The sequence below is a fragment of the Danio rerio genome, chromosome 4 (genome assembly GCF_049306965.1).
Source record: "Danio rerio strain Tuebingen ecotype United States chromosome 4, GRCz12tu, whole genome shotgun sequence".
Lineage (NCBI taxonomy): Eukaryota > Metazoa > Chordata > Actinopteri > Cypriniformes > Danionidae > Danio > Danio rerio.
In genome coordinates, this window is record NC_133179.1 from 26,670,570 (window position 1) to 26,686,887 (window position 16,318).

The 16,318-nt window shown below is 33.9% G+C and overlaps 1 protein-coding gene and 1 long non-coding RNA gene across 2 annotated transcripts in view; one reads left to right on the plus strand and one right to left on the minus strand.

The window, feature by feature from the left end:
* The window catches only part of LOC137491554 (uncharacterized), a 73,780-nt gene extending 71,701 nt beyond the window's left edge, over window positions 1-2,079 (minus strand). Inside the window, exons 1-2 of the long non-coding RNA XR_011011531.2 lie at window positions 1,819-2,079; window positions 971-1,142 (exon numbers count right to left, since the gene is read on the minus strand). This is a non-coding gene — a long non-coding RNA (uncharacterized lncRNA). The remainder of the gene's footprint in view (window positions 1-970; window positions 1,143-1,818) is intronic.
* Window positions 1-11,065, plus strand: part of metap2a (methionyl aminopeptidase 2a) — a 76,915-nt gene extending 65,850 nt beyond the window's left edge. Inside the window, exons 4-11 of the mRNA NM_001100054.1 lie at window positions 1,856-1,958; window positions 4,809-4,970; window positions 5,334-5,515; window positions 6,654-6,748; window positions 6,823-6,919; window positions 7,011-7,114; window positions 9,905-10,020; window positions 10,813-11,065. Of these exons, the coding sequence (NP_001093524.1) occupies window positions 1,856-1,958; window positions 4,809-4,970; window positions 5,334-5,515; window positions 6,654-6,748; window positions 6,823-6,919; window positions 7,011-7,114; window positions 9,905-10,020; window positions 10,813-11,065 (1,112 nt within the window). The remainder of the gene's footprint in view (window positions 1-1,855; window positions 1,959-4,808; window positions 4,971-5,333; window positions 5,516-6,653; window positions 6,749-6,822; window positions 6,920-7,010; window positions 7,115-9,904; window positions 10,021-10,812) is intronic.
* Window positions 11,066-16,318: the final 5,253 nt, after the last annotated feature.

Genomic DNA, 16,318 nt, shown 5'->3' on the forward strand with positions numbered 1-16,318 from the left:
CATACAGTTGGATATAATACTTGGACTTGGATACTGCTTTGCATGATGTCACACTTAACAAGCGAATAGAAATACATTGAGACATAGGGAATGTAATCTCACAAAAATAATATCTTAAAATTCTTTAAATCTTATTGAGGTAATTTTTTTCATAAAAATGTTTTGAGCTCACTTTTTAAGAACATTGCGTACGATACACTGTTAAATTATAGCATGCTAGTCCTTCATACATTTATCTCACAACACAACAACATTAAAGGTGCAGTAGGTGATCTGCCAAAATGCTAACCATTAGTATTATAGTTTTGAACACAGTGCCAAAGTTACACCTCCTGAAATCACTAGATCACGTCATTCGCCATTTAGAGAACTTTATAGTACTTTATAATACTACAATTCTGAACAAAAAGCTGTATTATATCTAGCACGTGTTCAGTTGTGTTGCAAGCAAAACTTGTCATAATGTGCAATTTTTCATGAATGCAAGGATTGCTGGTCTCACTCTCTCACGCATTTTGTTCTAAACCACGACTATGCTTAGTGCTTGGTCGGCAGCGTGCAGGAATTTCACTTATTACTAAGCCATACTGACATGCTATTTCAGACGGAATATTCAGAGTAGCATGGTAAACAATATAGGGAGCGCGTCACAGGTTGTCATTTTTGGTTAAAAAATGAACCAATGTGATGTAAATATAAAACCTTCATAAAATAAAATGAAAAACTTCATCTCCGTAAGGCAGACTAGGCGAAATAGCAGTATTTAGTGATGGTTTGTTGTTAAACTAAATAAATATCGACATTATCGATGCTGTAAAATGTCCCTTATGAATTTGGAAGTAGTCACATCAATCTATCACCAGAAGATTTCAGTAGCTGAACAACACTTCTGTGCATATAACCCATTCGTAAAACAACAAAATCTACATAAGCTTTGCGTGACTAAAATAGTTTTAAAACAGAACATTACCTGTCTCAAAGAAATACTTCAGCCACGGTGTCATCCTTCCTCCAGCGTGCAAAGGTAACTCCAATATTGATTCAGGATTTTAAAAAGTTTTGATTTAGGGTTTGTTTTTACTGCTGTCACTCTCTCGTGTGCACGTGAATGTGTCTCTGTCTGCGTGAACAGGGGTGTTCTCCTAAACAGACAATTTAGGATACTTTTCAGAATTATTCAAATTGACAAATTTTGATTGGACGAACAATTTTTAGTCTTATGCCTTACCCAGAATATTAAAATACATATAAATACATTTGGATGATTTTCTTTAATCGTTACTATTGGAATGTGAAGAGACATTCAACCAGCACAACAAAAAACTATTCTGAAGACTTACTTACTGCACCTTTGAAATCACAACGCAATGACATTAGGATTACAACACAACATTTTACAACGCTAACGTTTACTCAGTACACAACAACAGTAAGATCACAATCCAACGACAATTCAAAAAGCAAGCATTAATCTCACAACACAATGACATTAAGATCACAATGCAACAACATTAAATTCACTACGCAACTGCATTTCAAAAAGCAAACATTAATCTCACATTACAACGACATTGAGACCACAACGCAACATCATTAAAAGGTTGCTTCAGTTGCTTGACGCGTGTGCACGTTGTTAAAGTTATTGTTTGCTTTCTGATATGTTGTTGTGTTGTGAGTTATTGTTTACTTTTTGTCATTGTTTTATGCATTAATGTTTGCTTTCTGAAATGATGTTGTGTTTTGAGTTATTGTTTGCTTTTTAAAAATATCATTGTGTTGTGCACTATGGGGCCACCATAATAAACGGATTAGACTTACATATAAAGTCACATTAACATCCACCTTCTCTCCCCAGCCAAAACCCAAACGGATCCTCCAAGCGTCCCCATCTGTGATCTGTACCCCAGCGGTGTGTTTCCAGTGGGTCAGGAGTGTGAATATCCTCCCTCTCAGGACGGGTGAGAAGGTCTTTCCTCAATGTGAACACACTCTTGAATGTCCTAGGGTCACCTTGTTCTCTCGCAGGCCGCTGTACCTCGTATTACCCTGTGCTCTGTGTAATATTATATCTACTGTCACAGAGGTCACTCACGTTCCCTCGCGCCTCAAGAACTCGCTCCAAAAATAGGACCAACTCATAAACTTCTACTTCTTCATGTCGTTTATTCATTATTGGGAGTCCCGCCGCCACCTTCGAGGACGTTAATGAGGTGTAAATTGAAAAACTTTAGGTGACTTTGCCGAAGTTTAAAGTTGTTAAGAAATCAAAATATGTATAGATAGTTGCAGGTAAAGCAAGTGATTCAGTCAATTGGGAACTGCTTTACATTTTTTTGTGGTCAAAAGGGTTTTACACTTGAATATGCTGTGGGGGAAATAAGTATTCACATTTTTTTCCAGAAAACTTATTTCTAAAGGTGTTATTGACTTGAAATTGAAATTATTTTGATAACAATCAAAGAAATACATATATGAATTTGGTCCCACTTTATATTAAATGGCCTTAACTAATATGTACTTACATAGGAATTAATAGTTTGTTACAATGTACTTATTGTGTAAATACATGTATTTACTGTGTACTTATGCTTGATTAAATACATGTATGTAATTACATCTGTAATTAACTTTTGTAATTACATTTGTAAAAACACTGCTGACCATCCCTTACACCTTAACCCACCCTTAAACCTACACATGCCATCAAACCTGTCCATAACCCAACCTCTATCCCAACTCAAAAGCACCACAAGTGTTCTCAAATACATTATAAACACAGTAAGCACATTGTATTTATTTTTTTGATGTAAGAAGTAGTTAAGGACACTTAATTGTACATTGTATTTATTTTTTTGATGTAAGTAGTAGTTAAGTGGCCTTAACTAATTGCTACTTACATTTTACAAATCAGGTTATATGAAATTAAATGACACAAGAAAAAAGTATTGAACACATGAAGAAAGGAAGGTTTATAAAGGCAGGGAAAGCCCAGACAGCAGCTAAAATCTCTCAGTAGTTCTTCAGCAACCCTCTGCCTTTCGTCAGTGTAAATTAATATTAGCTGCTCCAGTCAACAACATAACATCTACATTATCATCAAACCCTAACATCTACATTATCAGGATGATGAAGTTTAAACCACAGTGGACATTTCAGCAAGACTATGATCCAATGAACAGCCAATGAAAAACTCAAATGCTTTCAGAGAAAAAATTAAGCTGTAGAATTGTATTGGTCCAGCCAATAACTTAATTCCAATAGAAAATACAAAATAAAAATCTGTTTGGATGGACAAAACCCACAGAACCAAGATTTTTACACACTGTTAGAGTCTGAATCACACCTGAGCAATGCATGTGACTTCATTCTCCACATGAGAATCGTCTTTAAGCTGCCACATTGTAGCACACATAGTTAATATTTTGTTAAACAATTAATACCTGCAAGCTAATCCAGGGAAGAACAAAAAGTTTTTTGGTAATCTTACTGAATTTTACATACTAATTATTTACATAACAAAATAAAAATCATCAGAAGCAGAGGAAGTATGATGAAATGAAAATGTTACTATGCCCATTGCATGAAATAATCAAAAGTGATTTTTATATTTGCATAAAAGTAAAAAAATCCAAGTATCGTGTCTGCTTTAAAGGAATAGTTCACCCAAAAATGAAAATCACCCCAGCATTTACTCACCCTCAAGGCGTCATTGAAAAAATAATATATATTGTTTTGGTATTCTTAGTAAATTGTACATACTAATTATTTTACATAACAAAAGTCATCAGAATCAGAGGAAATATGATGAAATTAAAGTTTTACTAATTTTTGTGATTTTTATATACGCATAAAAAATCTACTTTAAAGGAATTGTTCACCCAAAAGGCATCCTTGGTTTTATGATTTTCTTCTTTCAGACAAATGCAATTGTTTTAAACGCATTGATTTTTGGGCAGGGCGACACAAGGGCACAGTAGGTAGTGCTGTTGCCTCACAGCAAGAAGGTCGCTGGTTCGAGCCTCGGCTAGGTCAGTTGGCATTTCTGTATGGAGTTTGCATGTTCTCCCCGTGTTCGCGTGGGTTTCCTCCTGTTGATCCGGTTTCTTCAACAGTCCAAAGACATGCTTTTCAGGTAAATTGGCTAGGCTAAATTGTCCGTAGTGTATGAGTGTGTATGGATGTTTCCCAGAGGTGGGTTGCAGGTGGAAGGACATCTGCTTCGTAAAGCATGTGCTGGATAAGTTGGCGGTTTATTCCACTGTGGCGACCCCAGATTAATAAAGGGACTAAGTCGAAAAGAAAATGAATGAATGATTTTTGGGCAACAATGTAAGTGTGCACACCAATGCCAAAACGCCAGGTGTAAAAGCATCATTTTTCATCATTTGTCTTAAAGAAAAAAGTCATATACACCAAGGGGGATCGTTTGAGGGTGAGTAAATGATGAGGTCATTTTTTTTTTTTTTTGGGTGACCTATTCCTGTAATTTTTCAAAAAAAGAAAACACTTAAATATGTGACAACGATTTTGTTTTGTCATGGAATATTTATTCTTACAAATAACATTTTACATTTTACTATAACCCACACACCATATACAATTCTATCTAGCCCTAACAAAACATTCACCAAATAAAATAATCAACATCTGGAAAAAAATGCGTTGAATGACATTTTAGTACTTTCTGTAATTTATAGCAAAATATTTAAGTAATTTTTCCCCTATTTTGCTCACAAAAAAAATGTATTTACCTATTGCAATATATGATTTTTACTGTTACTGTTCTACTTCTTATCACGTGGTAACAGACGCAGTGCTGCGTGGAGAATGAGCGATGAGGAGAAGCGAGTACTGGATGAAGCCAATGAGGAGATGTGGAGTGATTTCAGACAGGCAGCAGAAGCTCATCGACAAGTGCGGCGATACGTCAAAAGCTGGATTAAACCTGGCATGACTATGATTGACATCTGGTCAGTCTCTTAAATCAAATAATTATTTACTCAAACTAATTATTTGATTGATGTTTTTTTGTTTGTTTGTTCGTTTATTTGTTAATTGTTTTTATTTATCATTTAAAAAGTATTTATTTGTTGATTAATATTTTATTATTTAAAACATATTTATTTATTTACTATGGTCTATCATTATTACTATTGCTATGACTGACATCTGGTGAGTTTGGTATAACATCTATAAATCAGCAGTGTGAAATTCATTTTTTTTTATATTAAAACTAAAATATTAAATTGAAAATGTTACTTCCTCAATCTGGTTTGGAAATGATCAAATCCTGCAATTTTTTTAGACTAAGAATTTTTTGTGTGTGTGTTTAGTGAGCGTCTGGAAGCCTGCAGCAGGAGGCTCATTAAAGAGGATGGTCTGAACGCAGGTCTGGCTTTTCCCACTGGCTGCTCTCTTAATAACTGTGCTGCTCATTACACTCCGAACGCAGGAGACCCGACAGTCCTGCGGTACGATGACGTCTGCAAGATCGACTTCGGCACACACATAAATGGTACCACATTTTATATTTCATATATATATATATATATATATATATATATATATACACAGTTCTGTCTGGTTCTCAAATCTAATTGGCTGATAGCCGTGCGATATTCTGCAATATCAGAACTCCAACAGCCTGCGGCCTCGTGCCAACGCACGCCTCCCACCAGTGCCGATATACAGCCATATCGCATTTCGCATTGCTACTTATGTGATATTGCTCTTATATATATATATATATATATATATATATATATATGTAATAATATATATATATATGTAATATATATATATATATATATATATATATATATATATATATATATATATATATATATATATATATATATATATATATATATATATATATATATATATATATTACAACATTCTACACACAATACCCTATAATGACAATGTGAACAAAAGTTTTTTTTTAAATGTTGAAAATTTATTCAAATTAAAAAAGTAAAAAAAAATGTAAATATGTATGTATGTATGTATGTATGTATTTACAAATATAAAATGTATTACAAATATAAATATTACATATTTAACAAATGTTACGGATAAAATATATTTTTTGAATGAATTTTATATATTTTTTTATTACTATATATTTTATTATTAATAATAATTATAATTATAATGTGTAAGAATATTAATAATAATAACTAATACATACAACAGTTCTGTATTAATTAAAAAATAATGATACAACTACCACCATTGCAATTTCTACTAAAAGTACTTATATAAATTGTGAATATTAATATAGAAAGAGAATAAATGCATCATTTTGGTAGGCTTTTAATAATAATATTATTATTAATGTAATTATTATTATTATTATTATCAATAAAAATAATAATACATTATTATTCTTATTAATAATAATAATAATAATAATAATTAAGTATAAATATTAACACACAGTTACTATTTTTATTAGTTTTAATAATAGTGATAATTATCATCATCATCATCATAGATTATTATATACCGTTATTATTATTATTATTAAAATATAAATATCAACATAGAGAATAAATGTATAATTATGATTTACAATTATTATTATTATTATTATTAATAATAATAACAATGAATATAAATGTCTTGTTGGCTGCATGTCTGTATTCCAGGCAGGATCATTGACTGTGCCTTCACCGTCACCTTTAATCCAAAGTTTGACCATTTGCTAGAGGCAGTGGCAGATGCCACAAACACAGGCATTAAGGTAAGCTTTCCTCACACTAAACTAACTATCTGTCTGTGTGTGTGACTTTAGCATTCACACATGCTGTTCCTCAGTGTGCAGGTATAGATGTGCGTCTCTGCGACGTTGGAGAATCAATACAAGAGGTGATGGAGTCCTACGAGGTGGAAATAGATGGCAAAACATACCAAGGTATTGACAAATGAATCCATTCTTGCAGATTCTTAATGGAAATCTTGGTTAAGTTTTTCAAGCGTGCATCGTTTTGTGTGCATTTCTACAGTCAAGCCTATTCGTAATCTAAACGGACACTCTATTGGTCAATACCGGATACATGCTGGAAAAACTGTGCCTATAGTGAAAGGAGGAGAAGCCACCAGGATGGAGGTGAGTGAGTGTGTTAATGATTGTATGTGTGTTTATGTGTGAATATATGTAAGTGAATGAGTGTGTGTTCATGTATGGTTTTTTTTGTGTTTGACTGAGTGTGTGTCTGTTTTTCTTTGAGTGAATACTTATTTGAGTGTTTGCTTGTGTGTTCCTGTTTGGGTAAGTGCATGTTTATGTATTAGTTTGTGTGTGTGTGTTTAAATCAGTGAGTGTTTTTTGTGTTTGAGTCATCATGTGTGTTAAAACTTGAGTGTATTTTAGTGATTGTGTTTATTAGTGTGTTTTAGTTTTTTTGCATGGTTTTGGGTTTTGAATGTGTGTCTGGTAAAGGCTGCATGTATGTTTGTGTATTTATGTGTACAAGTGCGTTTATGTGTTTTTTTGTTTGTTTAAGTGAGTGTGTGTGTGTGTTTGATTTTTTTCTGATTTAGTAGCCAATTGTGTTTGCGTGTTTATTATTGTGTTTGAGTGTGTTTGTGTGATATTGGGTTGAAGTATGTTTATTTGTGTTAGTGTACATTTGTTTTAGTAAGTGCGTGTCTGTGTTTGAATGAGTGAGTGTTTTTGTGTTTGAGTCATTGTGTTTGTATTTGATTGTGTATTTCTGTGTTTGAGTGAGTGTTTTTCTGTGTTTGTTTTTGTTTATGTTTTAGCTTGGTTTTGTGTTTGAGTATGTGTGACTATTGATGGCTGCATGTGCGAGTGTGTTTAAGTGTTTGAGTGTGGGTGTTTGTGTGTTTATATTTGTGTTTGATTGAGCGATATTGGGTTTGAGTGTGTTTATTTGTGTTGAGTGATTGTATGTTTGTGTGTATGTGCTTGAGTCATTAAGTGTTTGTGTTTAAGTGTGTTTGTATGTGTAATTTTGTTCTTGTGTGTGTTTGAGTGTTTATTAGTGTGTTTGTGTATGGGAGTGTTTTTGTTTGAGTGTTTGTGTATTTTTGTGTTGTTGTTTTTTCAGTGTTTCTAAAGATTAGTATGGTAATGTGTGTAATGATTACCATGACCTTACCTTTAATGTACTGCTGATTGAATCTTTTATTTTGCCTGTAATTTCACTTTGCATTTTATCACAATATGTAAACAAACTTTTAGTAGGTAATATGTTTTTAGTTGACAGTATGTTAAATACAGTATAAATATACTGTACCTGACAAAAGTCTTGTCGTCAATCCCAGTTGTAAGAGCAACAATTAATAACGGGACTTCTAGTTGATCATTTGGAATCATTTGTTAAACTGCATCCCAGTCATTACAAATACTGCAGAAGACCTACTGTAACCTGCATGGACCCAAGATTCTCACAGAAATCAGTCAAGTTTGGGGAAGGAAAAATCATGGTTTAGGTTTACATTCAGTAATGGGTCATGCGAGAGACAGGGTGTCCGCGGGGTCTTAAATCTTATTAAAAGTTGATAAATCAATGTAGAGAAATTTAAGGTCCTTAAAAAGTCTTAAATGCTTTTTTGCAAGGCATTAAATTTAATATCATTTTTGATTATGCAATGCATGGTTGTATGGTAAAGTTTGCCAGAATTAAATCTGCGAATATCAAGATGCTGTGTAATTTATGAAATCTATAATATCCTGCTAGATTTGACATCATGATGCTTTGTTTACTGCAGCAACCAAGTCAACACCTTTATTTCTGCAGTTTTATAGGCGCCAACCTGCTGAACTAGCTAGATTTAATAGATTTTTATTCAGTATATGAATAATGTTTTAGTTTTGGATTAGTTTCTTACATTAATATTTAGTAAATATACTGTGTAAAATCTCTCCAATGTTTCCGGTTGAACCATGAAGTGGTTATAAGGTATTAAAAAAGGTCTTAAAAGGTATTGAATTGCACTCTCTGATTATTGTATATACTCTGGAGATATCTGCAGAGTGGATGGCAACATCAACAGCCTGAGGTGTCAATTTGTGCTGCTCATTACATTATAAACCACAGGAGAGGGCAAACTCTTCAGCAGGATAGCGCTCCTCTGTATGCTTTAACCTCCACATCAAAGTTTCTGAAAGCAAATAAGGCCAAGGTGCTCCAGGATTGGCCAGCCCAATCAACTGACATGAACATTATTAAGCATGTTTGTGGTAAGATGGAGGAGGCATTAAAGATGAATCCAAAGAATCTTTGATGAACTCTGGGAGTCCCGCAAGAACACTTTCTTTGCCATTCCAGATGACTTTATTAATTAATTATTTGAGTCATTTCAGAGATGGATGTTTGGATGGGGTCATCCAAGCTAATGGGAGTCATACACAATGTAATTATTTTTCCACTGCACCATGACTTTATATTCTATACATTATTTTTTTGCCTAAGCAAAGTCAGACCTTACTGTCCTAATCAAATAATGAAAAATTAAGGCATGATCCTATTTTATTTTGGTAAAATAAGCATAATCTTGTGGCCTTTGGCTTCCATATAAATCACTTCTGATACAAAATGATCAACCAGAAGTCAAGTTATTATTTGTTGTTCCTCAGACTTGTTCCTCAAACAAGACTTTTGTCAGGTAGTGTATATTTTAAGTAGTCTCTATATATAAAAAGGGTGACAGAGTGCATAGGGTCCTGGCAATTAAGGGGCCTGACAACCCAGTCTGTGTGATCATCCCTTATATGTTTTGCTATATTGTTGTAAGCTCACTGTAGTGTAAAAAAATGCAGGGAAATTGTCCTTTCTAAGAATCTGAATTAAACTTAACTGATTGAAATGGCAATTTTTATGGAATTATGTAAATATTTTGACTGTACCTCAATTATTCCACTGCTGTGTAGGAGGGTGAGGTGTACGCTATAGAGACATTCGGCAGCACTGGTAAAGGAGTGGTGCATGATGACATGGACTGCTCACATTACATGAAGAACTTTGACGTTGGACACGTGCCGATCAGGTACGAGTAATGCTTGAAGGAACCCTTTTTTTAACAATACGATCATTTTGCAACTCCCCTAGAGTTAAACCGTTGAGTTGAACCATTTTTAGTCCATTCAACTGATCTCTGGGTCTGGCTTGAGCACTTTTATCTTAGCTTAGCATAAACCATTTAATTGGATTAGACCAATGGCATCTCACTCAAAAATTATTTGAAAAATTCTATAATTTTCCTATTTAAAGACTGACAGAAAATGAAAAGTTGCTATCTTCTAGGCTTGAAACTATACTCTCATATCAGCATAATAATCGAGAAACTTAGCAGCAGCTGAAAATCGGCTAACATCTGTTAAAATTTCAAATGTGACCACCTGCTTGGACAGGAAGTATGTCTTAAATTTGTGAGAGACAATTTAGCACATTGTTTACTTTAGTGCAGATCCTAAACAATATCTGTTTGAACCAAAATTCACAGAAGTTAGCCAATTTTCAGGCACTGCACAATATCATTGTGTATTTGTGTGTGTTTTTTTATTTTATTAATTTAAGTGTAAATGACCTATTCTTTACATTTCTACAAACATTTAATTTATTATATATAGAAAATAATTATCAGATTTAATAACTGTTTAACCCTCAAATAAAAATTTGTTCTCTTACCCGTGTCTCTTCAAAGCTGTAGAACTTTCAAAACTGAAATCCAAAAAGTAGATGTTTTGCAGAATGTTCATGCTGTATAGACACTGGACTTCTAAAGCATAATTATTTTTAAAATGTAATTATTTTATTACCTCTCTTTAATGAACTTCAGGCTTCCCAGGGCAAAGCACTTGCTGAACGTGGTGAATGAGAACTTCGGCACACTTGCATTCTGTCGCCGCTGGCTGGACCGTTTGGGCGAAAGCAAATACCTGATGGCCCTGAAGAACCTGTGTGACCTGGGCATCATCGACCCATACCCTCCTCTGTGTGATACCAAGGGCTCGTACACAGCCCAGTTTGAACACACCATCCTGCTCAGACCCACATGCAAAGAAGTGGTGAGCCGTGGAGATGACTATTGAGATGTACAGTGCTGTGCAAAAGTCTTAAGAGCCGTTCACACCCAGCACGATGACAACAAAGATAAACAAAATTAAGAAAATTACAAAAATTTCTGAAAATATACAAAATTAACGGAAATTAAAATGACAGCAGAGTTCAGACCACATGTATAACAATAAAGATGTGGAGAAACTATATATTTGAGATCACTTTAGAAACTTTTTTTCAGTTTATAAGCAAAACACTGACAGCCAATCAGAATCTAATTTAATATAAAGGGATTTCACAATTTAAAGCTACAGAAATCATTGTGGAGAAGCTCATATTGCGTCATGTTAAGCCTTCTTTTAAAAGATCAAAGATAATGGCTATATTGAAAACTAGTTTTTGTTAAAGAGAATAATAACATTTTAGCAAAAAAAGCAAGCAAAGTACCTCAGGTGTTAAGTATAGGTTTAGCTTCTTTGTGCTGGTATATATACATTTTTAATACTTGTCAACATTGACCGCGATAGCTAAATTCACTGCTTGAATTGATAATTACACAAGCTGGATTCACTGGATGCACTAGAATCCTAGCACACTGCGGACATCTGCAGGTTACAAGGTGGCAGTGCAAAAATAAAAGCATGTTCTAAAAATAAACAGATTGTTATTGTTTGCTGGTGTAAACACAAATATAGTTATCGTTATATTTAACAATTTATAGAGTGAACAGCCATTTTAGACGACGTGGTGGTGCAGTGGGAAGCACAATCGCCTCACAGCAAGAAGGTCACTGGTTCGAGCCTTGGCTGGGTCGGTTGGGATTTCTGTGTGGAGTTTGCATGTTCTCCCCATGTTCATGTGAGATTCATCAGGGCGCCCCGGTTACCCCCACAAGTACAAAGACATGCAGTATAGGTGAATTGGGTACGCTAAATTATCTTTAATGTATGTGTGTGGATGATTGGTTGTTTCCCAGTGATGGGTTGCGGCTTGAAGGGCATCCGTTGCGTAAAACATATGTTGAATAAGTTGCCGGTTCATTCCGCTGTGGTGACCCCAGATTAATAAAGTGTCTACGCCAAAAAGAAAATAAATGAATTAATGAACTGCCATTTTAGGCCAAAACATTGGATTTACAGGTCAACTAAGCAATATTTGAAAAACATTCACTGCACTTTTGCCAATCAGCAGTAAGGGGCGTGTCTATAACGACAGCAAACACATCAAAAAGGGTGAAGGTTTCAGACATGTTTGTTTTGGTGCTTTCAAATATAAACCTTTTGGCGTTTTTCCGTTAACTGTAATAATCTAGTGAGACTATGAATAGTCAGCACGCTAGTGATGACAGCGTTCGAAACACTACTTCACAAAGCTTCTTAACATTTACAAATGTTTTGTTTAAATCAGTTATTTCAGTAAATTGGGCTTTGTTACATATTACTAGTTTTGAATTGTTTTAAAAATGTAATGCTTCTCTGCTTGAGGCGATTCGTGTTGTACCTATATGAATCATGTAGCTTCTTTCGGAAATAATGCAAATTATGCATACAATTACTGTTTAACCATATTAGATAATGGAAGTGTATTTATGTTATACTTTCAATTTAAAATTCGAAGTGTGTTTGGGAAAAAAATGAATGCACTTGATTTTTTTGTTGCATTTACACGGTTTTGACCAGCAGGTGTCCCTTCAAGCGCTTTGAAACCATGAATCATTTTGCAAAGCAATTGGCTTATTGTTTTTGAAGCTTAAAAAGGGATGTTTCTCCCATCACTAGTGATACATTGCTAAAGAGAGATGTGATCTCACAATCATCATGAAGAAATAGTAGAAACTGAGATAAATAATACTGAATAATACTGAAATAAATCTAGAAGAACTGTTCCAACATCTAAAAGATACTTCAAGAAAGCTGAAAACCGTATGCAAGCGCACAGATGCCACTTTGAATGCAAAGGATTTAGTTTAGTCAGTTGATAAATTAAATCTATTTATGACATTATGTTTGAAAGCATTCTCACGTTACACAAATGTCTAAGATAGCACTGAAGCTTTACCAGCAGGTTTCTTGAAGTGTCTTGAAGATGTTTCCTTGGTTTTTCTGGATGTAGTTTGTCTAAATTTCTTTAAGATCAGGCCAGTAGCCAGCCTATTAAAATGAGTGGTTATTTTTTTCCCCCTCAAAAAGGGACTTTTAGCAGTTATTCACTTTATTTTCTATTAAAATACGAGGTTAGAATATAGTGATATTTTAAGCACAAATATTTGGATTAGCTTGTTGGATAGTTATCATTACCACGCTTTTTGATGCAACAAATATATTTTCAAATTTTTTGTGCTTTCCATACTACTTTGTTTAAAAAAATGTGTGTTTATTACCAAATGTGCATTTAAAATGTACGTTATTGCAGTTTTATAAATCATGTAATGAGATTTAAAAAAGAAATATAAAATAATACTTATTTTTTCAAATGTTAATTTATTATCATCCATCATTAAAAAAACGGCTAGGAATCTGTTAAAACTTGTTTTAAATTAAAAACTGTGGTCTATAGGCAAATAACAAACTGGCCAGCTCATTTCCTCAGTCAGAATTTGTCCATTTAAATAATAATAACAATAAATTTGTCTTAAATCTTTCTTTTATTGATTATTTTCACAATTTATGATTCCATACTGTCAAAAATCAGACAAATGAGCTCATATATGGGTCAAATTCTAGACTTTGGCTATGGGTCTGATGATGATGATGGCTAGATCAAATCTCTGTGGAGCACGGGGAGCTTTCAGATAAAAAAAAAAATCTCACTTAATAAAATTTATGAATTTTACCATTAATTAATAGCAAAAATTAATGTTTGGAAATGTAAACTGATATTTCCTTAAAATTCTGTCTTTTTTATTAAATAAAAAATAAAATAAAATGGCAGCTCAGTGGTTAGCACTGTTTCCTCACAACAAGAAAATCAGTGGTTCGAGTGCCATCTGGCTCATGTTGCATTTCTGTGTGGAGTTTGCATGTTCTCCCCGTGTTGGCGTGGGTTTTCTCTGGGTGCTTCCGTTTTATCCACAGTCTAAAGACATGCACTATAGGTGAAATGAATAAACTAAATTGTTCGTAGTGTATGTGTGTGAATGAAGGTGCTTGGATGTGTCCCAGTGATGGGTTGCAGCTAGAAGGGCATCCAGTGTGCAAAAGACATGTTGGATAGGTTGGTGGTTCTTTCCAATGTGGATAACCCTGATGAATAACAGGACTAAACCCAAGGAAAATGAAGAAATAAATAAATGACTCAAAACCATTTTTGTTGATAAAAACACTAGAGATCGAAGACTTTTGCACAGTCCTGTATAAAAAAAACATAAACACTCCAGTCCCATGCAAAAAACAAAACATATAGGCATTATAAAAAACAAACTATTTTAAAACTGAACGCCTGCTGTTAGCGAACAGCATATACTCAGCATTAAGTAAGGCATGAAACTACTATGCACGGGTACGAGGCAGTGCCCGATTTAACGTTTTTGGGTGTTTGGAGAGATAAAAACTTTATACTCATTTGTACTCTGTGTAGTGAATGAGAGAGTGTAAAGAGTACGGCTGCTTGGCTTTACTTCACCGAAGGGCTTTTGCAAGATGAACAAAATTCATCGGGAAGCAAATCGTAATGCGCACAGCTTTCACAGTGTTTTTGATATTTGTAAAATATCAAATGGCTGTCTCATCTAGAACATACTACCTTTTGAACTCCCTGTTTTTTTTTTAAAGACAAAATAAATTGTACAGTACTTGAAATTGTTTGAATCTTTTGTCATATGACTGCATTATTTGGATGTGAGGGGGGTGTTTACGTGACAACTCAAATTAGCATTTTTGAAAACTACTATGTAGTGGGGGGCTAAGCGAGGCTTCATGAAACACTGAAACAGTCGAAGCTAACCTGTTGAAACCTGTCTCTACAGTGACACCAGTGGTCATTTATATGCATTGCTCTGAAACTGCTTCAGCAAAGAAACAGTTAAGCCAAACTCAGTCCTGGAGGGCAATTGTCCAGCAAATTTAAGTTCCGAACCCAATTAAACACACCTGAACCAGCTACTTAAGCTTTGTCTAGGTATACTAGAAACTTACAAGAAGGTGTGTTGAAGGATGTTGGAGCTAAACTATGCAGGACACTGGCCCTCCAGGACCGAGTTCGAGTTTGGACACCCCTGAGTTAAGCAATTTGAGATGTGAAACTCCACGTTGTAGAGTTGAGGTTTCAAGTGATTTGGTGAAGCGATGAGAGTTCATTACTAGCATGTCGAGATGATGGGTTTGAATCCAGGTTGATGCAGTAATAGATGTTAGGTTTTAAATGCTCTGTTCTTGTAACGTGTTTTGTTTTAACATTGGTCTGACATTTGACTGAAAACTTAAAAATAAAGTAACATTAATAAATACATCAAGTATTCAGGATTCGAACTCGGGCCATTTGCAGCCCAGTCAGAGAGGGGTCTGAATGCAGACCTGGTGCAGTGCAATTTTGCGCTGCATCCAATGCTTTTTTTATGCGCTCACCTAACCCTACCCGTCACAGTGTCATCACTCACTCCATACTTATTAATATTATAGGTAATTTAGTAGCTAATTTGTATGAATTCTTACAGTTTTGAACATATTTTCTTTCTAAAAAATAAATAAATAAATTAGCTACAAGTTTATCAAAAGATAAGGTCGTTATGTTTTCCCATGAGATCAGGTTGGAATAGAATAAAATGGTGTAACCATTTAATCATGATATGAGCTAGAGTTAATTTTAGAATGGTTTGTTGTAGGATTTATGATGTGAACAATCTGGGGTTTCATTAATAAACGTGATGCACAAGGTGAGCAGAAAACTACATACCTCATTTCTCACACAAAAGCCGTGATATCTCTCTCTCTCTCTCTCTCTCTCTCTCTCTCTCTCTCTCTCTATATATATATATATATATATATATATATATATATATATATATATATATATATATATATATATATATATATATATATATATATATATAAAAGGTTAATGGAAAAAATTACTAAACCAGTTTAAATGATCATTTGAGCCATCATTAATAATTTAATTAAAATATATTCTGGGGTTATGATCATTTTTAGAAAGGTTTACACCCAAGTTTTATAAATCAGACCCCTTGTGTTTTCAATTGTTCAACAAAAGTGTAAAATATAAAGCAATATGCACTTCATAAAAAAAACAAATCACCCAAGTTTAACACAGTACAGAAAACCGAGACG